The sequence below is a fragment of the Eulemur rufifrons genome, chromosome 1 (assembly GCF_041146395.1).
Source record: "Eulemur rufifrons isolate Redbay chromosome 1, OSU_ERuf_1, whole genome shotgun sequence".
Lineage (NCBI taxonomy): Eukaryota > Metazoa > Chordata > Mammalia > Primates > Lemuridae > Eulemur > Eulemur rufifrons.
Window position 1 is genome coordinate 8037295 of NC_090983.1, and position 24974 is coordinate 8062268.

General features: G+C 39.3%; 1 protein-coding gene and 1 non-coding gene across 4 annotated transcripts in view; one reads left to right on the forward strand and one right to left on the reverse strand.

The window, feature by feature from the left end:
• PSMD1 (proteasome 26S subunit, non-ATPase 1) overlaps nt 1-20657 on the reverse strand; it is a 99854-nt gene extending 79197 nt beyond the window's left edge. For 2 of the 3 annotated variants that reach the window (XM_069471040.1, XM_069470949.1), the window contains exons 1-8: nt 20482-20657; nt 16059-16102; nt 15330-15403; nt 14972-15141; nt 10211-10416; nt 6225-6368; nt 3592-3818; nt 186-246 (exon numbers count right to left, since the gene is read on the reverse strand). In XM_069471040.1, the coding sequence (XP_069327141.1) occupies nt 186-246; nt 3592-3818; nt 6225-6368; nt 10211-10416; nt 14972-15141; nt 15330-15403; nt 16059-16102; nt 20482-20497 (942 nt within the window). In that variant the 5' untranslated portion in view covers nt 20498-20657. The remainder of the gene's footprint in view (nt 1-185; nt 247-3591; nt 3819-6224; nt 6369-10210; nt 10417-14971; nt 15142-15329; nt 15404-16058; nt 16103-20481) is intronic. The other variant, XM_069471136.1, reaches the window with a different exon arrangement.
• LOC138387734 (U6 spliceosomal RNA) lies at nt 678-784 on the forward strand. The gene has a single exon (XR_011233958.1). It is a non-coding gene; the product is annotated as a U6 spliceosomal RNA (small nuclear RNA).
• Nucleotides 20658-24974: the final 4317 nt, after the last annotated feature.

The window sequence follows — 24974 nt, forward strand, 5'->3', positions numbered from 1 at the left end:
GTGCTTTTTTGGATCAATAAAATTTTACTTTTTACAGAAAATTCATTTTTATAAAATGACTTTGGTATCAAATTTAATAATAAACATTCATAAAAGCAGGTATGTAATATGTACTGGAAAGTATTTACAGTGTACTGTGGGAATATATGTTAAATAGCAATCTCAACTTCAAACAGCATACTCACCGCTTCTGGTGTCTTTCCTACAAGCACACTACCTATCTTTTCTTCTGTTTCCATTGAGTCACTAAAATGAAGAGATCCAACAATCAATAATCTGATAACTCTTTTCTGAATAGAATGTTCAATTTATACCACAGATCTGAACCATGTCCAAATTAATTATTTTGCAAGAAAATGTTTACTTTATTATCATTATCACTAAGAAAAAATTCCAGGTATCTCCAAGACAGAAGTAGCCCAGTTATTGAATTTCCTCCAAATAAATATACAAAGCAACTAGGTAAGCATAATCCATGAACAACAAATACAATAAGAACAGATGACAAAATATATCCCCCATTCCCAAAACAGTCAAGCTATGAAACCAGTCTACAATGAAGCAGCTGGGACCCCAACTACTTATAAAACTAACTGGCCAACACTCCCTTCCAGGTCAAAGCACCATACTGAGGAGAAAATACTGGGCAGAAAATCCAAATAAAGAAGGCAAGGACAGTGCTCGCTTCGGCAGCACATATACTAAAATTGGAACGATACAGAGAAGATTAGCATGGCCCCTGTGCAAGGATGACATGCAAATTCGTGAAGTGTTCCATATTAAAAAAAAAAAAAAAAAGAAGGCAAGGACAAAGAAAAAGAAGGTCCAAATAAAAATGGGAAAGGAAACAAAGCCAGGAGATATCAGAACATAAGCCACCATTTTGTTTAATACTTCAAAAACACAACAGAACAGGAAGTTCTAGTGAGCAGTGAAACTGAAAACTACCTTAAGCCTCCCTTATAAAAGTTTAGAAAAACTAATTTCTGTAAGAGACACAGAAAAGGATCAAACTAAAATCCCATACAACATTATAAGAAGAAATTACTTCAAAAGAGGTAAAAGACATATTAACATGCTAGAACTAGGGAAAAATTGGAAATGAAAGAGGAAAAAATAATCATTTCAGAAGTGAAGATTAACTCAGAAGGGACACGTAAGCAAATAAACACAACATATAATGCTTTAAGAAAAGAAAGACAAGATATTGCAATATTTTTTTTTTTACTGCAGTGGTGTAGAACTGAACCTATTATTTCCAAGGCATGCCTACAGATCAATGGAAAAGAATAGGAAAAAATCTATAAAGACATAAACATGTCTTTTTTTTTGCCAAAGGCTCCAAGGCAATTCAACAGGGAAAGGATAATCTTTTAAATAAAAAGTGATAGAACAACTAGATATCCATATGGGGAAAAAACAAAAATGTTTTTTCTATTTTTTTTAATTTCAGCATATTATGGGGGTACAAATGTTTAGGTTATGTATATTGCCCTTGCCCCACCTGAGTCAGAGCTTCAAGCGTGTCCATCCCTCAGACAGTACAAAATCTTTATTCCTATCTCACATCATATACAGAAATTTAAACTGAGATCCATCACAGGCCTAAATATAAAATCTAATACTATATAGTTTCTAGAAGAAAATATAGCAGATTATCTTTGAAACCATGAGGCTGGCAAAGAATTTCTTAGAAGGGACTCCAAAATGGAAAATTGGATTCTTCAAAACTAAAAACTTATGCTCATCAAGAGACACACTAAAAAAATGAAAAGACAAGCTAAATAAAGCCTAGGAGAAAATATTCCTCACATATATATCTGACAAATGATTTCTATTAAAATCACGACGAAAGCCCGGGGCAGGGGCATGCATGTGCCTATAGTCCCAACTACTTGGGAGGCTAAGGCAAGAGGATTGCTTGAGCCCAGGAGTTTAAGGCTGTGGTGTGCTACGATCATGCCTATGAGTAGCCTCTGCACTCCAGCCTGGGCAACATAGGGAGATCCCATTTCTTTGAAAAACTGGGGGAAAAAAAGAAAGAAAAGAAAAAATAACAACGAAAACATCACTTTACACCACTTGAAAGAGTAGTATTAAAAAGACAGATAACATCAAATGTTGGCAAATCACAGAACAATTGGAATGCTCAGAATTGCTGGTGAGATGGTAAAATGGTACAACATTGTAAAAGTTTGGCAGTTTCTTACAAAGTTAAACATTAGTCCTATGATCTAGCTATTCCACTCCAAGGTATTTACCAGATAGAAATAAAAACATCTGTCTACAAAAAGCCTTGTACAAGAACGTTCAGAGAAGCCTTGTTCTTAATGGTCAATAACCAGACACAGCCCAAACGTCCATCAGTAGAAGAATGGATAAACAGTGATATATTTGTACAGTGAAATGCTACTCAGCAATAAAAAGGAATCAGTTACTGATTTACCCAAGACCACAGATATATACCACAGATATTATCCTGAGTGAGAAAACCCAGAATCCCATTTTTATGAAACTCAAGAACTAGCAAAACTAATCTATGGCAACAGAAATCAAAACAGTGGTTGTCTTGGGGGCAGGAGGTTGACTGCAAAAGTCACAAAGGAATTTTCTGAGATAACAACAGAAGTGTTGGTGACATGGGTGTTTATATTTTTAAAACTCACTGACATGTATATTTTATTATATTTAAATTATTACCCAATTAAAAGAAAAAGAATTGAAATAGAAAAGGATTCAAAAGAAAGTGATAAATACAGAAGATGGACACAAAGGGAGGAGGCCCCCAAAGAAGAAATATAAAGCAAGAGAAGAAAACAAATAAAAACTAAAATTCAAGAAAACCTTAGTGGGGCAGTAATATTTTTGGTATGTTTGAGAACCAGCAAGAAGGCCAGTGACATGAAGGAAATGAATAAGGAACAAAGACATGAAGTGAAGGGTATGGAAAGGCCAGATCATATATAACCTTATAGGCTACTTCCAGGGCTTAGAATTTTATTTGAAATTTATTTGGAAGGTACCGGAGGTTGAAAGGGGAGTAACATCTTATGTAGGTTTCCGAAGAATGATTCTGAACTGCTGTGTGTACAACTTTAGAAGAAAAATAAGCAGGCATAAATAAGACACAAATATTCTTATTAAGAGGTCTAAATGTGTTAAGGAAAATAAAATTTAATAGTGTATTAGCCTAAGATATTTGTGTAGTTAGTTCTAATAAAAGCACAAAAAGCTAAGAGCGTTTCTTACTTTCCAAATATCTAAACCAAATATTTAACATCTAAAAGGCAGCCTACCCAAACCACCTAAGAATTTTAATTTAGTTGATTAAATAGCATACATGTTGTCTGATAGGCCCCCCCTATCAGATAATCACTTCTATTTCTTCTCAGGGGGGTCCATTTCTTTGGTTTTCCTTACTGTGTTTAGTCCAGTACAAAACAGAGCAACAGCCTAATAAGACTTACAATCTATGAAAGCTAAAAGTTGTATTTATATATTTTTAGAATGCTGTGTATGAATATTTTACCTATTCCCCACAAGAAATAAAGCTTGTTCAATTAGTTCTGATGCAGAAAAAGATACTTATACCTGTCTTTCTCTGATCCCGGAACAGTACCCGTATTGGTGGATCCAGGCACAGAAGCAATAGGGGTGCCAACAGTTCGAAGATTCTGAATTACAGATGACAAGAACTGCTGGCTAGCACTTTCATACAAATCAAAACAAATCTGATAAGCCATCAAGAGGTTGTCTTCCTTTACCAGTTTTTCTAAGATATCACTCACAGCCTGAGGGTCATCTAAGAAAATTAAGCACTGAAATGGAGATAAAGAACAATTACATAACAATTGAAAAATTCATCTAGAAAGTACTTAGAAACAGTCAACAATATAGGAAATCTTAAAATATAAGCAGAGGCAAACTAGGGCAGACTAGCTTTCTAGTCTAGCACTCTACTTCTAAACTGAGCACTAAGTGAAATTTTCCTGAAAATAGCATCTGCCTTCCATGAAAAAATCCATACAAATTATACGCACAGCTCTTAATATTTTGCCTGGTAATTAGCATACAGTATTCAGTACTGATTGCTGACTGAATCTTGGCTTCTTTAAACCTTATTCATAATTTACTAAGTGCTCCTTAACTTGTATTTTCTGCCTTACCATATTATGGGAGTCATTGATTCACTTAACATACATAATATTGTGCTGGACACAATACTATATGTATTAAATATATAGTATATTTAATAGGACAAGAGACATTAAAATTGCCATTTTGAAGCATTTCTCTTACTATTTTTATGATTTGCCATATGTTTTAACAGAAGTTTCCCAAAAGGTTAGAATTTTTCCTTTAAGAACTCAATTTAAATTTTCTTAGCCGGGTGCGGTGGCTCACACCTGTAATCCTAGCACTCTGGGAGGCCAAGGTGGGAGGATTGCTGGAGCTCAGGAGTTTGAGATCAGCTCTGGGCAAGAGTGAGATCGCCTCTAATAAAAATAGAAAAAATTAGCCAGGCGTGGTGGCATGCACCTGTAGGCCCAGCTACTCGGGAGGCTGAAGCAGAAGGATCGCTTGAGCTCAGGAGTTTGAGGTTGCTGTGAGTTAGGCTGATGCCACGGCACTCTAGCCCAGGCAACAGAACGAGACTCTATCTCAAAAAAATAAATAGATAGATAAATTTTCTTGTTCCCTGAGGGCAGCAATTAACTTCAAAATAAACACATTAATCAAAGTTATTATAATTAAGAACAGGAAATAATAGAAACAAAAATAAATGACCAAATATAGGGGAATGATTAAATAAGGCAAAGTACATGAACTGAATGACTACCGCACAATCAAGAAAGAGTTAGCTCAAGAGCTAGTAAAGAGTTAGAAAATGGAAAAATGTTAAGCTGAAGGCTACATATAATTGATACGGTTTGCCTCCAGGGAAGAAAACTTGGTAGCTGGAGAGAAGGAATAGAAAGAAGACTTTTCACTGTACACTGTATGGTTGTTTTTGAATTTTAAATCATGTGACTGTATCACCTGTTCAAAAAATATATTTTTTAAATATACAATAAATTTTTTAAAAATTATAAAAGGATTAGGAATAAAATAGCTAAAAGAAATAAAATTGCCTCTAAACTACTAATAAATATTTTTCATATGAGTTTTTTAAAACTATTTTTAAAAACTATTAAAAATTATATAGAAACAAAACTCCAAAAACCTATACAGAGAAAACTTGAAGTACACTGTTAAATGTGAAACTGACTTTGGGTGACATAAAAAAATCAACTTAAAAATATTAATTAAAATATTGACTTTGGGTGATTTAAATATATTTTTTCCAACATTTTCTGTTTTCAACTTGCTTTAAAAAGCATTGTAAAAAACAGGGCTTAAATCTAAAGTTTTTAGAAGTACAGAGGATGAAAACACATTAGAGTACATTATAGTGAAGAAATAACAATAAAACGGTACGTTCTAAGCAGAATACAAAAATGTATAGTATAGCATATATTTGTATATATGTATACAGTATACATTTGTATATATGTACACTACAAAAATGTAGTATAGTAATTGTTAAAAAGCAAACCTATGCACATCTCCAATCAATAAATTACAACACAGCTATTAAAAGAATGCAGTAGACCTATATGTGCCAAGTGGGGAAAAACATCTATGCATTACCTTTGGAAAAAGGCGCAGGTAAAGTGAAAAGGAAAGACTTACTTTTCATTTTATATTTTTTCTATGTGTAAGCAATTCATACACATACACGAGATAAAGAAAATATACCCAAATGTTTTGGGTGTGTTTGGGTAATGAAACCATTGATAGTTTCTACACTTTGAATTCTTTTTAGAATGACATAGCATAGTATAGGTATTGTTTTTATCTTTTCTTCTACCATTTTTTTGGACCTTCTTTGTTTCTAAATTTCTTTAAATGCTTGGATTATTTTCAAAATGAAAAAAGAATACACAGAAAGAATGAGTAATAACAAAATAGGTTTTTAATGTCAAGAGATTCAGTTTCTTATCAGTAAAAAGGAACATAAATCACATACCTTACCTTCACAGGGCTGTTGAAAAGATTAATTGAGATACATGTAGGAAGCCACTATAGTAATGTAATAAAATGTAATAACACGTAAGTAATATGGTGTAATGTATGTAGCCCAGCACAGTGCAATGTGATGTAGTATAATATAATGTAATTACCTGGCAAACATTGATGAAATCAGGTTTCTCCAAGTTCATGTAGATTTTAACTAGAACTCTTAGTACTTTATTCCGAAATTGTTTATTCTGCATTAAAGACATGCAGAGCTTGAGGCTATAAGCTAGCATTCCTGGAACATCATTCTGAAAGACATAATTTAAAAATATATCATTATCTGGTTATTGAAGCATTATATTTATTTAGCAATTGAATTATTTTAATCTAGCTTCTTTAGTCAATCTAGGCAACCTTTAATAAAACTTTAAATTAATAAAAACTTTTAATTAAACTCCTTAATTGTCAGAGCTAAAGTTCTAGGTCTTTCTGACACTAAGTCCTGAAGTCTTACCATAATATCAGGTCATTAAATATGAAATGTCTGATTTCAAATCAAAAGTGTAGTTTATTATATCTCAAACAAGAAGCAGTACAATTAATTAAAGTATGTGCCTAAACTATCAACACAGTTTTGCCATCATAACGGTAGCTTGCTTATTATGCCAGCAGTGAGGAAACATGGAGAGCGAGTGGTGATGAAATTGTGAGAATTTCAGCTTGTTGAGAATTGAATATTTTTCCTTGCAAGAAGTGTTCCAAAGGCTGGAAAAAGTGACAGTTGGTGCAAGATCTGGTGAATATGGTGGATGACAGAGAGTTTCCAAGTCTAGCCTCTATAGTTTGAGAAGTGTTGCTTTTTGTGACATGTGGTCTTGCAGGAGGATTGGCCTGTCTCTATTGACCAATCTCAGTTGCTTAATCACAAGCATCCTCATCATTTTGTCCAACTAGTTGCAGTAGACATCCACTACTGTAATTGACTGACCAGGTTTCATAAAGCTGTAGTAGATAATACCAGCACTGAACCACCAAACAGACACTATTAGCTTTTTTTGAAGAATATTCAGTTTCAGACTTTGTTTCGGCACAGCACTTCATCTTTATCCAACCATTGTGCCGGAATGCTTGCAATTGTCAAAAAGAATCCATTTATCATCACACATAACAATACGGTGTAGAAATGGTTCGTCTTTATGTCGTGACAGCAAAGAAAGGCAAGCTTCAAGATAATTTCTCTTCTGATGCTCATTTAATTCACGCGGTACCCATCTATTCAGCTTCTTTACTTTGCCCATTTGTTTCAAATGGTTCAATATTGTTGGAATGGTAATGTCAAACCTTGCTGCTAATTCACAAGTAGGTTAAGATGGATTTGCTTCCACTACAGATTTCGGCTCATCACTATCCACCTTGGTCTCAGGTCACCCACATGGCTCATTTTCAAGATTAAAATCACCAGAATGGAACCTCTCAAACCATCAATGTACTGGGTGTTTTTTTAGCCACATCCTTCCCAAATACTTTGTTGATATCTCCAGCTATCTGTGCTGCATTGGTTCCATGACGGAACTCATATTCAAAAATAACATGAATTTTTGACTTATCCACGGTTTTGTTTTAGAGCAAAAATTGCTCTAAAAAAATTTGAAAGATAACCAAAAGCCAAAACCTGCATTTGAAAGAAGGAGGATGTACCTTCACAATAATTAAAAAAAAAAAAAAAAAAAAAAGTGTCAAAGGGAAATGTCAGAGATATCAACTGTCAAACTTAGTACTTAAAAAAGTCAGACATTCCATACTTAATAACCCAATATGATCCTGCAATCTGAGTGGCACTGGCTATAAAAAGGTATGTACAACTGTCCATATACTAAGTGGCCATGCTTTTCAATTGTCTGTTGAAGTCTTTCTGCTTCCTACCTAGCTACTAGACTCCCTCATGACTTACTGTCTATACTCACTCACTGACCAGGAAACACAATGTGTAGAACTATCCCCAGGTCTGAGTGATTCTAGCATTGAGTGCTGTTACATCTGTCTGGTGCTCTCCCTGTGAAGAAACTTTGACGTATGTGTTTACCCTGTGGCTCTCAAAAGCACCCCTAATATTTGCGATATCACCCTGTAAGAGTCCTTTAACATAAATAAGCATACTGAAAAGCTACAGGAGTGTTTCTCAAAAAGCAAGCTGTGACTTACCACTATGCAATAAAATCAATGGGGTGTAACAAGTTAATTTTCTTTTAAAAAATGAAATACAATTTTAAAATATCAGACTTATATCACAAGTAGTAAGGGTAGGTATTGTTTCATAAAACTTAAGTTTGAATCTAGATGGGTATGTGCACTGAGATGCATTTCTTACTCTGCTTTATTTTTTTAAATACATTTATCACCCTTTACCTTGTATATTTGTTTGACTGCTTGTTTCTCCTCTAGGTTCTCCTAACTGTTTGATTTTGGTAGGAACTTTGTTGGGTCTCGTTTGCCACTACAGTAGTCCCCCCTTATCCAAGGGGGATATGTTCCAAGACCTCCAGTAGATGCCTGAAACCACGGATAGTATTGAATATATATAATGCACAAATTTCTTTTTCCTTCTTGACAGTGTCATGGATAAAGGATTCATTCTTATTGTAGATCTTAGCAACCTCAGCAATTTTTTTCTTTCCTTATTAAGTTAAAAACTTTCACTTTTTCACTTAAAGGAAGCACCTTAAGGCTTCTCTTTAGAATATCTGAATTGCAAGCATCACTTCTCTTCTGCTTTGGGGCCATTATTAAGTTAAATAAGGGTTACTTGAACACAAGCACTGTGGTACTGTGATAGTCCATCCGATAAGTGAGATAGCTACTCAAGTGACTAATGGGCAGGTAATATATACAGCATGGATATGAGAGACAAAGAGATGATTCATGTCGTGGCAGGATGGAAGGAGATAGAAAGAGATTCATCATACTACTCAGAACAGTGCACAATTTAAAACTTATGAATTGTTTATTTCCGGAATTTTCCATCTACCATTTTCAGACTGCGGTTGACTAAAGGTAACTAAAACCAAGGAAAGCAAAACCATGGAAAGGGGGGATAACAGGGGACTACTATATATCTCTAATGTTTAGAACAGTATATAGCAGGCATTCAAAATATATTTGTTGAATGAATGAAAATAAATATTTTAATCTTATTCACATGAAGACAAAAAGAGGCTACAATGGCACAAAAAGGAAACTGAGACTGAAACAAGGGTCATTCGAAAAATCTTACTACTATTGCTAAACACTGACTCAGGCTTTAGGGATGGATATACAGTGAAAAAGGCACAAAGCACCTGTGCTGATGGAGCTTATAATCTCATGGGAAAGACAGATGTTAACTACCTACTAATACAACTAATTAACAAGTGATAAACACTACAAAAAATATACAGGCTCCATGAAATTAACAAAAGAAACGACCTAATCTTTATAGGAGGGGTTGAGGAGGGTATGGGTGTTGAGGATTGACAGAGGCTCTGCAAATTAGTAACAGTTGAGCTGACATCTGAATCATGAACAGGAATGAAGTAGGTAAAGGAAGGAATGGGAAAAATATTCTTGGCAGAGAAATTGGGCAGAGCACATCTAGGCGATAAGCAGCAGCCAAAATGGCTGGAGTGCAGAGTGCTAGCTCATAGAGACAGCTGGTGAGACAAAGTGGGCCTGCAGATCAATGTTCATTTAACTCAGCCTTGCACCTTTCTGACCACTTTGTTGGTAAGTCCCCTGTCTTAATTATTATAATTAAATACAACTGTCTCAATTATTGCAAAACAACCCCAAACCATGAATCTAGTTTGTAGTTTTAACTATAATAAATGCATTAAAATAGTTTATCAATATGTTCTTCTTAAATAGAGCAGGGTAATTAATACAACTTCCCCATGCAAGATTTCAAAGGAATAAAGAAATGTAGTAAGATAAAAAGCAGATAGTCTATGAACACAAAACAGCCAAGGTTCATATATAAATATAAAACAACTGGCAAAAGAGTACCTTATTATTTCTAAACTAGATTTTCTTTTCACTACCCATAGGATTTTCAGTTTCAATAATTTGCTTTGCTGATTCCTCATCAACAACAATCTCTAAAATAACAGCTACCTACCGATTCCAGTATGGTCTTTTCGAACACATCCAGTCTTCGTGTCTCCAGAGCAATGCCGACAGCCTGCTTATACTTGTGATCATCCAGACATCGCTGGAACATTTTATTCACAATGCCCTCCAATCTCTGGTCAATTGGTTTTTTTTCTCCTTCAGGCAAATCTGCATTTTCCACACACTGTTTGGTATAGTGATCAATGCATTTTGCTATGAAGAAAATAAAATAACTAATTACCTTATACACTGGGCTGAACTACCAGAAAGTACAATGCCTGCATTTATAATCATGTATAACTTATGGGATGACTATAAAGCAATAAGCAAATTTTAAAATGCTAGAACTTATACATTCAAATTAATATTGTCCTCTTCATTATGGTTACACTATACACTAATTTCAATAAAGCTGATGTTATTCAAAACATTTTTCAGCTGAGTGCAGTGGTTTGTCCGTAGTCTTAGATACACGGGAAGCTGAGGCAGAACTGCTTGAGCCCAGGAGTTCAAGGCCAGCCTAGGCAACAGGGTAAGACCCTGTCTCTTAAAAAAATAAATAAAATAAAATTCTGTCTTGTTACTTAATTTTGACCCAAATTATATTACTCTACCTGATTAAGCTGCTTATTTAAGAGTTGGCTACAAAATAGCTGCTGTTTCACTTTCAAAAAACAAACATCTGCCACTATTGAGGATATTATAGCAATTATTATATACCAGTATATTAGACTTCTTCACATTAATGAAACTATTAGCACCTTCAGAGTAAAGACTGTGTCTAAATCACCTTTGTAAAACAACAGTGAAATGACGTGAAATGTGTCAGAGGTTTGAAAGGCAAACCTCAAAGATTTCCAAAAACTTTTCCAGGAATTGTAGCAGAAGAATTGAAAAAACAGTCATGTGCTGCTTAACAAAAGAGATACATTCTGGGAAATGCATTGTTAGGTGATTTCATTGTTGTGTGAACATCATAGAGTATATTTATACAAACCCTAGATGATATACCCTACTATACACCTAGGCTATTTAGTATGGCCTATTGCTCTTAGGCTACAGACTTGTACAGCATGTTATAGTACTGAATACTGTAGGCAACTGTAACAAAATAGTAAGTATTTGTGTATCCAAACATAGAAAAGGTACAGTAAAAATATGGTATTATAATCTTATGGGACCACCACTGTCATTGATCAAAACATCATTATGCAGCGCCATGACTATATTCATTGTCTCAGTATGATGTGGGTAGAACCTATTTCCCCCAAGAGGGTGTCTGAAAATTTATGCAATAGTATATGTGCACAATTTGGCTTCCACATTTCACAGTAATTTGGGTTGATGGGGAAGGGGAGTGACATACTGAAGGGGATCAATAGCATACCTGATGAGAAACATTAATTTGCTTGCAACTTCTATGTCTCTGCAATCACACCTTAAACTTTCTAGGTACAACCAAAAGAGAGCATTTCCCTAAGCCCTCCACCTTCATAAAGAGGATAAATGGCCACCCAAGAAGAATAACATATATACTAGTTATTCTCTCTATAACTCACTGGTTTGTCCCTTTCCCTTTTAAAGAGAAGCGGATTAGGATAAGATTAATTAGTTGCAAATTATAGCCCCAAGAAACAAAAATAATTTGAACTAGCATAAAGGATTGCTGGCCCTCTAGATGACTCAGGTTAACTGTGTCTATATTTTGAAGGAAGCAGAGGATTGTTATAAACTGGAATACACCACACTCAGAGTCCATCCAGGAAGAACCATGAAGGTTCAGTTACAGTTAATAAGAACAAAGTGGCAGTCACAAAATAGACCTTAAACAATTACAGTTGTAGAGAATTTTCACCAGGCTCTAATAGGAGCTTTTTGAACCAACTACAGTTAAGTGAAGAAAACATAACTCCTACCCCATCAAAGAGGAACTTCAGAATTAGAACATTTGCAGAATTTTCCTTAGATTACATAACGGTGGGGGGGGAAAAACGTACCTCCTATGTTTCAAATGAGATTCATGCTCTGATTCATCAGGTTTATGTTTATGTCATAACTATATTCCAGGTTTATGTTTTAACTAAAACCCAGACTCTAGCCTGATTCCCAACTGAAGTTTCATCATAACTGGGAGATTTATTACTGTCTTAAATTTTCTAAAGGTACTGTTTATTATATTAAGATGCTAGGAAGCCTTTTCCAAATTCTATTTTGTATACTCCCTCACAAATCTCACTGATGTTTTTAAAAATGTACCCTACAAAACTAGAAGAATCCGGCTGGGCGCGGTGGCTCACGCCTGTAATCCTAGCACTCTGGGAGGCCGAGGCGGGTGGATTGCTCAAGGTCAGGAGTTCGAGACCAGCCTGAGTGAGACCCCGTCTCTACTAAAAATAGAAAGACATTATATGGACACCTAAAAAAAAAAATCTATATAGAAAAAATTAGCCGGGCATAGTGGTGCATGCCTGTAGTCCCAGCTACTCGGGAGGCTGAGGCAGTAGGATCGCTTAAGCCCAGGAGTTTGAGGTTGCTGTGAGCTAAGCTGACGCCACGGCACTCACTCTAGCCTGGGCAACAAAGTGAGACTCTGTCTCAACAAAAAAAAAAAAAAAAAAAAAAAAAAAAAAAAACTAGAAGAATCCCACTTCTACACGAAGAAAAGCAAATAGAACTGGTCTACTGACCAACACTCAACTTCCACAAGCTAAGATGACATAGTGTTTACAGACAGGGAAGGTATATATCACCTCATAGAATTTTAATACTAACAGTCTTGTTTAAAAGCACAATTTCTAAAAAAGTGGCATTGCAAGTACTTGAGGATCACTGTTGGAAAAAAATTATCAATGTTCATTAAAAAAATAATCATATAACAGAAAAGAGATAAATAAGTGTATTTAATCCCCCATTTCTAGCTTACTGTAAAGAAAGTACACTCTGGGCCAGGCGCGGTGGCTCACGCCTGTAATCCTAGCACTCTGGGAGGCCGAGGCGGGTGGATCGCTCGAGGTCAGGAGTTCGAGACCAGCCTGAGCAAGAGTGAGACCCCCGTCTCTACTAAAAATAGAAAGAAATTATATGGACAACCAAAATATATATATACAAAAAATTAGCTGGGCATAGTGGTGCATGCCTGTAGTCCCAGCTACTCGGGAGGCTGAGGCAGGAGGATCGCTTGAGCCCAGGAGTTTGAGGTTGCTGTGAGCTAGGCTGAAGCCACGGCACTCACTCTAGCCCGGGCAACAGAGTGAGACTCTGTCTCAAAAAAAAAAAAAAAAAAAAAAAAAAAAGAAAGTACACTCTGGTTTCAAATGATATGATATGGTCTACCCTTTAAAACCATCACTTGTTCCTATAGGATTCACAGATAAAAAGCCCAATTCAATGAGCAATAAAGTCACTTGCAACATTTTAATGAGGCCTGTCCTGAAAGTATCCATTCTCCTCATATTAACAATGGCTGGATACTTCCTAGACAGGTCTAATATACCACAACAGCACAAACTTTAAAAACATAAAGACTCCTAGGGACATCTGAAGGTGCCGCTTACAACCCCCTTATGTAGCATTTCCCAATTTCTGAAAGAGAATACCAACTTTTTCCTTGTAAGCATTCAGGTGAATAACACAGATCACCTCTTAATTAGCAATACGAAATATGTACACTGCACACTCTTGATAGAACACACCCTTGAGCTCTCTGTAACTATAATCCAAAGCTTGATAGTCATAAAGACATGTGTGAAGGGTATGCAGTCCCTTCTTTCATCTACCAGATCAGGAATTTTCAAGCATTTTTTAAACTTACCAAATCTTTGAACAAAATCTTACATAGTTGTTTGAACTTAAAACTCTGGTTGAAATATGATAGAGAATTCAAAGCCTTGCCTGCATGTTACTCACTCACTTCAAAAATAAAGAAACAGTCCAGGCGAGGTGGCTCATGCCTATAATCCTAGCACTTTGGGAGGCCAAGGAGGGAGGTCTGCTTGAGGCCAGGAGTTTGAGATCAGCCTGAGCAATGTAGTGAGACCCTGTCTCTACAAAAACATAGAAAAATTAACTGAGTGCAATGGTGCACGCCTGTAGTTCCGGTTACTTGGGAGGCTGAGGCAGGAGGATCACTTGAACTAGGAGTTTTAGGTTGCAGTGAACTATGATCGTGCCACTGCACTCTAGCCTAGGCAACAGAGCGAGACCGTATCTTGAAAAGAATAATAGTGATAAAGAAACCAATGAGAAAACAATGGTAACTAGTAGAAACAGTACGAGTTTTGGCGCAAGTAAACCCAGTTTTAAATTCTGACACTCCTATTTAATAGCCATGTGTCTTTATTATTTCAAAACCCAAGTTTTCTCATTTATAAAACAGGGCTAGCTCCTTCTTCACAGGGCAGTTGTGAAATAAACCAAGATATCTATCATGACTAGCATGGTGCCTAACACAATGCAGATACTGAATAATGGTTTCTTGTATGAGGAACAATTCTATAAATTAGTATCATTTAATTTCTGTTACTCATAATAACCTTTTCATCTAACAGTATGCTCAATGGACTAGAGATAACCATGACTGCTAAGAAAACTAGCACTCAATTGTAAGGCAGATCTAAAAACTCAGACTGCATAAAATTATTAGAGAAAGATTATGAACTTCCAATTAAAATTAAATTTGGCAACATCCAATTCAGGGGGAAAAATACTTTGTACACTAGAGCAAGAAAGAAGCCGATAAAATAAAGCTTACCAGAGAGAAAATAATTACCTATAATAGTCTCCACGTACTCAGAGTTATCATTGACATTGAAGAGGTCACCTGCTCCAAGAGCATAATTCAGAGACTCCTCAAAAGCCCCCAGGTGGTAAAATACTTTAGATGCCACTAAGGCTGCAAACTGCCGACTCCGGAAACCTTCATCTTCGTACAAAACTTCTCTGAAAGAAATCAGGAAGGATAGGCCTAGCTTAAACTATAGTTTTCCTTTAAACTCCCAAATCTAAATATTCGAGCCACAATTTAGCAGCAGCAAATTTCTAAATGAATTAATAAGCCACAAGATCCACATCCACAGATAATTGAAGTTGATCTTATTCCAATTTATAGAAATAAAGTAATTTCTTACATTTTGTCTACAGACTCAGAAATTTCTGCCCAGAAGTCATTGACAACTGCATTCAATTTGTGTAGTGCAAATTCCTGTAGAAGATAAAACCAAAATTCTATTTTGAGATGGACTTACCATTACATTTCCTTTTAAAAAACAAAGTTCCCAACATATCAATGGCCAACTCATCAATAATATTCACTAGAACTTTTAATCTATGACAAATATAAAAATTTACTGACATTTTTTCTTGGGTTTACACATTTCCTTTCTGTTTTCAATCATAAAACATCAGACTAACCATATAATGTCACTCCTTTTCATAATGAACATTTTTCTTCTTTAAATATGTAAGATGACTCCAGGTTGCTAGTTTAGATGTAAATGAATTCAGATATTAAGAGCCACCTAAAGTACATTCCAAATTTTCATCAGATGCAAATAACTTAAATAAGTGAAACAGAAGAAACAACTTTTTGTGCTTTCTGTTGATAAAGAAACTAGGGGGTTATTCAGTGCCATACTGAGGTTTACTTGCCTTAGCTTTATTAAACTCAAGGGAAACCAACTGCTGTTGTCAAAATACTGTCTTCTCTGGTTAGATTTCAATGACTGGGTACAGGCTGGGTAGGATGGCTACTTTAAATGATGGAAGACATACAGATATGACTAAATTCAAAAAGCTACACAGTATCCATATTAAGCCTAGTTACTTTTTATTAAATACTTAAGGTATTTAACTCATACCTTAAGCTGTGGTTCTTCTTCATCCAGAAGAGAAATAATTCCAGCTACAAGACAAAAGGTATATCATGATTATGAAGCATATGCTCACAAAGATGGAAATTAACACTTGGTCAAAAATATATGATGGGGCCAGACACGGTGGCTCATGCCTGTAATCCTAGCACTTTGGAAAGCTGAGGCAGGAGGATTGCTTAAGCTCAAGAGTTCAAGACTAGCCTGAGCAAGAGTGAGACCCTGTCTCTACAAAAAATAGAAAAATTAGCTGGGTGTGATGAAGTGTGCCTGTAGTCCCGCTACTGGGGAGGCTGAAGTAGGAGAATCACTTGAGCCCAGGAGTTTAAGGTTGCAGAGAGCTATGATGAGGCTATTGCACTCTACCCTGAGTGACAGAGTTGGGGAAAAAAAAGATGGAAAAAAATAAGTATTTTTTGAGGAGTGACTTCACTAGGGGAGTGATTATTTTTCTTTAAAACTGTAATGGTTATCAAACCTTCACGATACTATATATATCATATCATTTGCCTAATTCAATGGTTTTCATAGTGTGGTTTCTGGGTCAACAGCATTGGCATTACCTGGAAACTTGTTAGAAATGCAAATTCTTGTCTCCCCACCAGACCTAATGAATCAGAAATTATGGGGAGGGAGCCCAGTAACAGGGCCACAAGCCCTTCCTGTGGTTCTTTGGCTCACTACAGTTTGAGAACCACTAGCCTAATTTATCGACCAAAATGGCAAACTTTCCAATACAATTTTAGAATAAAACTATTAATACAAAATAAATAATCATAAAATTATTTATGAAAAACGGGGCATTTAGTTATCAACTCAAAAGGGTAAAATATTTCAGTTATTTCAAGGTGCCTATATTGAGCACCTCCTTCCTATCACAAGTAACCTAGAATGTTTTACTAAATGATGAGCAATCTTACTCATTCTGAATTCCAATTACCAAGCACAGCGTTCCCCATCTATCTTTTCTTAGCATCAAGGTGTTACCACTAACATAGGAGGGTAAAAGAAATAACTATCCTCTCCTAAAGAACATATCTTAAAATATAGTCATATGTTAAATGGATTATTAGAAAAGAAGATATCGGAAGTTACTGTCCTTAGACTACAAAGGAAACCAAACTATCTGTCAAATATGTTTTCCTTGTTGGTCTTTATCAAAATCATTCTGGAACACTGAGTTGAAACTGTGATTTGATTAAAAAGTGTCAAGGCAGCTTTAGTTAGGAGATGTAGCCATTTCTAATCAATAATTGTAGGTTTGTCAAATAGCTTAAGGAGTCTTTAGGGAGCCATACAGGAAAGGATACAAAGTTTACCAAGCAAGACTAGCATACTACTATTCCAAAAGCACAAAAGCAGATAAAAAGAACTTCTTGGTACTCTAGGTTGGTATGACAAGACCACAATAGAGAGCCAGAGGCTAATCGAAAGCACAAAGAACAGATAAATTTAAAAATTCAATCAGTAAAAAGAAAAATGTGCAAACTAGTGGCGTGGAATAGATGACAGACCAGAGTGTTGTAAATGTAGAACAGATCATAAATAACAGAACATTTAATACTAAAAATGCTGATAACCTCTCATTAATCAATGTTGTATCTGAATGGCTTTTACCAAAAGAAGAGATAGGTTTTTATACGCTCTGGTTTGGTTTCAATAGTGACTAATTTGGTACATGGTTGTCATGGCTTACAAGTCATCCTTTGGCCATGGACTAAAACTGAATCAAATACTCTATACTCCATACACTAATACTTCCCATCTTAAAACAGAACTCTCCTCTGGATGGGGGAAGGAATAGGAAAGGCCTTAGGATGCTAAAAACCTCTGATGCCATAACAGGAACACAGCAGGTATTGTCTAAAATTATTGAATCCACTTATAGCAATATTTGGATATTATTTACAAATATGGAGTTATGTTCCAGCAGACACAGCTTAAAAGTTGGAAATGGTTGCCTGCGGGGACCAGAAGGGAAAAGTGAGGTGGGAGACTATTGTTTGAAAGCTTTTTAACATTACTTTCCTTTATGTGCCATATTATGATAAAAAAAAAAACCAAAAAACACCAACCCACTCAATTTCACATTTCCCTCCAGTAAGCATCTATCTCTCTCTATCCCTTTCATAGTCAATCCTCTTGAAAAAAAACTAAGAGTACATGTTGACCTCTTATTCACCACTATGTTCTCAGTCCCTAGCAAGTGCCTGGTGAATACATGAATTAATAAACTAATCCATAACAGAACAATAACACTGGCCTGTTCAGCACCTGGGACACAAACATAAAAGTTATTTCAAAGTGCCTATATTAAGGTACCTCCTTCCTTCTAAGCCAACATGAGCCATAGGACAGGAAACAAAAGTGATAGAAGACAATAATAAATATATACTATGCTATCATCATAGAATCTCAGGGTAGAACCTCAGAAATCATCAGTCCTGCCACCCTAAAGACATTTAAATTCTATTCTGTTCCCAAAAAGTGCTTTTTCAGCCTCTACTTTAAAAACTCTAGGGACTGATATATTGATTCGATTGGCTGGCTGATTTCTTCATTCAAGAAATACTTTTGAACTTCTGCCATGCCCTTAGAAGTATTCTAAGAACTATGAAAACAAGTGTCCTGCCCAAAATTCTACCAGGAAAAGAAAGACAGTAATTGGGCAAGTCAACAAACAAGGTAATTATAGAATTGTGACGGAGAGAGGTGGCGGGCACCTAGGGAAGAGAGAGTCAGCATGTTTTAAGAGAGCAGTCAGGGAAGACTAACATTTGAATTGAGACTAAAGAATGAAACTAAGAGAAACTAAGGGAAAACTTCAGGAAGAAAAGTTTAGAAAGAGAACAGAATGTGCTAGGGCCCTAAGACAGGAGATAAATTGCCATATTTAAGGAACAAAAAGAAGGTCAGTGTAATTAGGGTATAGCAAGTGAAGAAGAGGGTACTACAAGGCAAAGCAGGAATCATACATGATTTGGTTAAGAGTCTGGATTTTGTTCTAAACACAATGGAAGCACTGGAGGATTTTAAACAAAGATGCATTATGTAATTAAAGTTTTAAAAAGAATACTCTGATTACAACAAGAAGAATGGACTATATGGAGGTAATGGTGGAAAAACAAGTCTTAAGGCTGATATAGAAACCCAGGCAAGACATGAAGATGGTTTGGACCAAATTAGAAGAAACAGTCGTAATAGGTAGATTTGAAACAGGATGATATCTACATTCACGAGTAACTGAAACAAGTAACAAGAAACTTGGTGTTTATTTTATCCTTACAGAACTATGACTGAAAAAAACTCATATTGAACTAAAATTCATCTTCCAATCACGTGTAAACCTTGGGGACAAAAGTCTAATTCCAGGTACAAGTGACAGCTCTTGTCACTTGACAGTGTTTGAAAATAACTACTATGTCTCCCAGCATCTCCACCAATTTCCTTAACCAGTCCTCCTACAGACATGGTTTTGATCCCTTTACCGTACAGGTCTTCTGATCACCAGTTTACAACAAAATGCTTGTGGGACAAGTGCAGAGTAAGAGATGAGCAGAAAACGGTATGTAAGCAGGCAAGAAAAAAAGCACCAAGGCAGTGGACAGCTATATGCAAATCAGCCCGTGGTGGGGAACTTAAAAATCTCCTTGAAATCTGATCTCTACAGTTTATCCAATTTCAAATGTCACTACGTGAATCTACCTACACAATGGTTTAAGTGTATGAGACCCGATCTGCAGACCCATCAGTTCTTTCTTGAATGTAGAACGTTTACAGAGCACCTAGCCTCGAAACAGTAAGTTGGCTCTCAGTATAACGATGTCTTCAGGACCTTCACAGAACACAAAAGTTCTCTGGGTGTTTTAACCGAACACCCTTGGAGTGGACCCAGTAACAACCCATCCTAAACCTTATTTCAGATGTCACTCTTAACAGAATGGAGCTCGGCCAGGTCCAGAGGCACTCATGCAGCAGATAAGCTGCTTGGCTAGGGAGCTAGCTGCCTTCCTGTCCGATGGCACAGGGGACCCATCCCACACCAACCACTTGCGGGAAAAGACTGAGACCGGACAGCCTCACACGACCAAGAATGCGAGGGATAGAAAAAAGGAAACCTCCCCAGAGTCCAGGGAAGGCCCAGGAAGCCCCTCGGTCCCGGCACGGGGGTGTGGCTGGGGAGGGAGGCCGAGGCGGTCGACCTGGCTGGATTCCTTCAAGCCAGAGTGGCCAGCGGGGCTCACAGAGCCCTGGCCAAACTCCCAGCCCCCGGTTCGGGGGTGGGTCTTGGGCAGCGAGGAGCTGTGCAGGCCGGCGCTCCGCCAAGAGGTGCCCAGTCACCGGCCCTGACTCAGCTAAAAGCCGGCGCGGCGGCGGCTCCCTCCGAGCGCCAGCTACGGGTCGCACTCACCGGCTGAGGTGATCATGGCTGCGCCCCGCACTCGCCTGTCCGCTCGCTCGCTGTTCCGGCCGCGCAGTGTATCTGTCAGCTCCGGGACCGCTCGCTCCGCCGCGCCTCCTCGCTCCCCGGGTGTGCTGCTCAGTCAGTAGCCTCCTGAGGCCGCCGGCTCGCTTCTCACCCAGGACCCCGCCCGCCCCGGGGCTGCCCGCTGCTCTGCCTGCCACCCGGCACGAATTCTTCCCCGGCCTGCATCTCCCGCGCTACGGACACCCCCCCCACCCCACTCGGAAGTTTAAACAGAGAGCGCCATTGTTGTCTCTAACCCTTCTTGAAGTCAGAGCTCCCGCGCAGTGGGGACACTAGTCTGCACCTGGCATCAGGCATCAGAATGGACACTCCTGCAAAGAGAGGACCCCACCACCATCACCCGCCATTGCTGAGAGAAAGGGTGCAGGGGTGGTGCGAGCAGTGCGGGCAGTGCCACCTGCTGGATGGGCTGTCTCATTGCAGTAACTCCCCCGCCACCCCTCCACTCCCCCGCGCTCCTGCCAAGACTATGGGAATTGGAGGGGTGGCAAAGAGCGTTTTCGTAGTAGTGTGGCTTTCATTTTTTTTTCTAAGCATAACCTGTCTTCAAAAGAAATACTCGAAGAGCTTTATCAGCATAATGAATCCATACGTGATCACTGGTTTATTATAAAGTTGAAAAATGAAGGTTTTTATTTATTTTGGAATAATGTACAGTATTATCAAAGTATTAAAATCTACAATAGTTAATGTTATGCTAAGTTACTAAATACTGTATTAAAATGTACAGTAATTAATACTGTACATTTACATGTTTCAAAAATCAGAAGTATAAAAAGATATATAGTGAAAGTCTTCCAAAGAGAATAAAAAAACCTGTCTTCCATGCTTTCCTTCTATTTGCCCAATTCCTCTTTCTCCTCATAGCAATGGGTTCTTGGTTTCTAACACATCTTCAGAAATTTGAAATGGCAGTTGCGATTGCCATTTGCAGCCTTATACCAGCTTCAATAGTCACTTCAATAGTCAGTACTGAGAAAGTCTTGATAAAGATTAGTGGCAAACAGCAGCATTTTTTAAGCCACTAATTTTGCACTATCACGCTACTCTTTGATTGGACAGCAATGACTAAAGTATGTTTCTGTGGCCTTCTTAAAACAATCTACTGTAGGGGCACAAGACAATGTTTTGTGGTTGCCAACGAATTAAATGTGGTTGATAACACATTTTAGTGTATGTGTGAATTTTTTAAAAATTAGTATTCTTAAACTATGCTTGTTAAAAAATAGATTAAATATTATTATTAAACACTTTTGAAGAGCCTATTGCTCAGATTGAGAGGCACTGCCTGAGAAGGCGTACATGAAAAATAAACAGATTGAAGGTTTGGGATATCATTCTACAGAGGCACTTAAATCCCTCACATAAAGACATATGTGTGCCCCAAACCCCTAGAGGAGTCACAAACAAATGCCAATGGGTAATGGAAATGAGTGAAGCAGGCCTAGTGCAAGAAAATAACTAGCTTTGCAGGATGGTGTCTCAGCCTCAGGGAGGCAGTATGGGGTGGTGGAGACTGTGACAAAATAGTGAGTGTCCCATCTAAAGAGCAGCTGCTACTCAGCTCCTGCAGTGTTGCCATGCAAGAATGCAGGGTGAATGTTGGGAGAGCTTATGATTTTTCCAAGAAAAGCCAGAAATCAGAATTTCATGTGACAACTTCAAAATTTTAAATGTTGGCAACAAATTAAAAATGTTTTTTACAACGGGAGGCAGCCAATGTGCTCTTCGAGGAGAAGGCACTCTGTATGGGAGGACAATCATCTCCCCAGCTTGGATGTTGTGCTTGTCATTGACACAACCCCATCTGAACCTAACATGAACCTGTGAGATGGGCAGGAAGGGAAGTGGCTTGGCCACAGCTCTCCCTCCTAGATGACAGCCCCATGCTGGTGCTTCTCCCTCTCCAGTGCATTCTGCACTCTTCAGCCAGAGCAAGGTTTTTTTCTTCTTCCCCTTTCCCTTCCCATTCCCATTCCCCTTCCCCTTCTCCTTCTCCTTTTAGAGATGGAGTCTTGCCATGTTGCCCAGGCTGGCCTCAAACCTGTGGGCTCAAGCAATCCTCCAGCCTCAACCACTAAAGCTGGGACTACAGGTGCATGCCATCACACCTTGCCAGAGCAATCTTTCCAAAACTCAACTCTGATCACTTCTGCTTCTTAAAACCCCCAGTCCCCATCTTGGGCTCTATTCTTAGGCTTCTTTTGTGTTTCTGTCCATAGCCTTCTCACTCCTCGTGCTCCTTGTGAGAATGCATTGCCTTTGTCTGCTAGAGACTAGGCGGTGGATCCTAAAAAGTCCCCCTACAGCCCTGCCCACTCTCCTGAGCACCAGCCTCACAGCCCTCCCAGACACCTCTGCTTGGCTGCCTCACAGGCTCCTTAAACTCCACGATCTTAAAGCTGCACGCGCTGTCCGTCTCCCCACATTTATGTCTCCTGTCTCGATCCTGGTGTGGGTGAAGGGCATCTGTCAGCTACTGAAGCAGAAACTTGGGTGGGAGAGTGACCTTGACTCTTCTCTTCCCCCTCACCCAGGCAGCACCAGATCTTGTCCCCTTAGTCTTCTCATACCAGTCATCTCCCATCCTCACGCCATTACACACCTGTCTCTCCTCTTCTTTCCAGGCTGCAACAGCCTCCGACAGCCTCAACCTCCTGCTTACCATCTCGCACAGCTCCAGTCAGTTCTTCGCAGACAGACTGAGGACAGAAGCACTGTCAGAACCAACGGGAGCAGGACCCTCTTCTACAGAACTTCCACTGTCCTCACGTCCCACCCCTCTGCCCTGGCATGCTCCACTCTGGCCATGCAGAACCCTTGCAGCTCCCGGAGTGCCCAGGCAGCTGTGGACCTTGTCTCTGACCCTGCTACCCGCTCTTCCCTCTGTTTCCAGGGCCCTCTCCCTCCCAGTCCTGGCCAACACCACCTGTCTTGAGTCCCAGCCAAGCAGCACCTCCTCCAGGAAGCCTTCCTTGGCCCACCGCACCATGTGCTCCCTGATGGCCTTTACCCCACACAGCTGTAATCACGTCTCCTTTCCAGAGTCCCAACAGGACAGGAACTACTCAAAGGCAAGGCCACATCTTGCGTAGTTCCCCTCGTTATCCCCTATAGTAACTAGCACGTTGTGGGGCACACAGTAGGTGCTCGATAAATGTTTGTTGGATGAATGGAGGAATGCCAGGTCAGGAAGTTATTGCCACATGGCTGGAAGTCAGACCTGTAGCTCTGAAACCCCTGCCCTCTACAAGGCGCTCAAACCATACTGTGGGACATAGTGAAATCCCAGAAAATTCTTACGGAGTGCTCTGTTCATAAACGGTCTCCCTCCAAATTCAGGAGTGACACGAAACGTCTCAAAGCCCCATCGAGGTCAGCGGTGGCCTCACGCAGGTATCCGCCGGGCTGGGGGCCCGGTCGGGGTGAAGGAAGGAAACCGCGCCCCTGGCCAAGCGCTTTCTTCCGCGGTGCGGCCCCGCGACCCCGAGCAGCTCCTGCCGCGCCCGCTAGTGGGCGCAACGCTCCCCAGGCGGCGGAGACCGGGGGCGGGGGGAGCCCTGTGCCCGCCCCCGCGCCCGGCCGCCCTGAGTGTTAGACCCGCACAGTCCTACCACCGAGAATCGAGCCGGATCGCCTTTTGGGCTGCACCGTGGTACTGGGAAAGGGCAGGCGTCGGAGCTGCGCCCCGCACGCCGCCGCCTCCCCTGCAAAGCGCGTAGACCCGGCCAGGCCGCGGGAGAACCCAAGCAGCGCTCAATAAACCGCAGATCTCACCGCGACTCACTCACGGGCCTCGTGGCTGCTTCACGTACAACACGCATGCCGCATGTTTGTGGGGTAAAAGCATTTATTCGTGAGAGCAGAGATGTGGTACACTGCAGGGGGACACCGGCCTCCCATGGGTGGGTGCGTGGTCAGAGGGAACGACATGGCTGGACTTGATCTGGGTAGACTGAGGCACAGAAGGATCTGTTAAGCCATCAGAGGAACTGGGTTCTCTTCCCTCGAAGGATGGTGTCCAGGAAGGCAACTCCTGTCTCGGGCAATGGGAGGCTGTCCTGCACAAGCTGACTGCTGGACCTACTGTCATCCTTTGCCCAAGGGGCTGGGATGACCAGCCAGTTCTGGGCAAGTGAGGACAGCGGGAGGAGAGGCAGCTGCCTCAGGAACCACAGTGAACCCCCCAGACAGCTCTCTAGCCGGTTTCCCTGTTCCAGACCAGTGCTGTGCATCACGGTAGCCGGTAGCCACCAGCCACAGGTGGTGTCGAGCCCTTGGAATGTGGCTAGTGCAACCGAGGAACTGAAATCTAAATTTTAATTTTAATTAATTGAAATTTGAAAAGAGATACTCAATTCAGTTACTGGACAACTTTTAAGTATATCTGGAACAATTCAAGGATGTGAGTATTC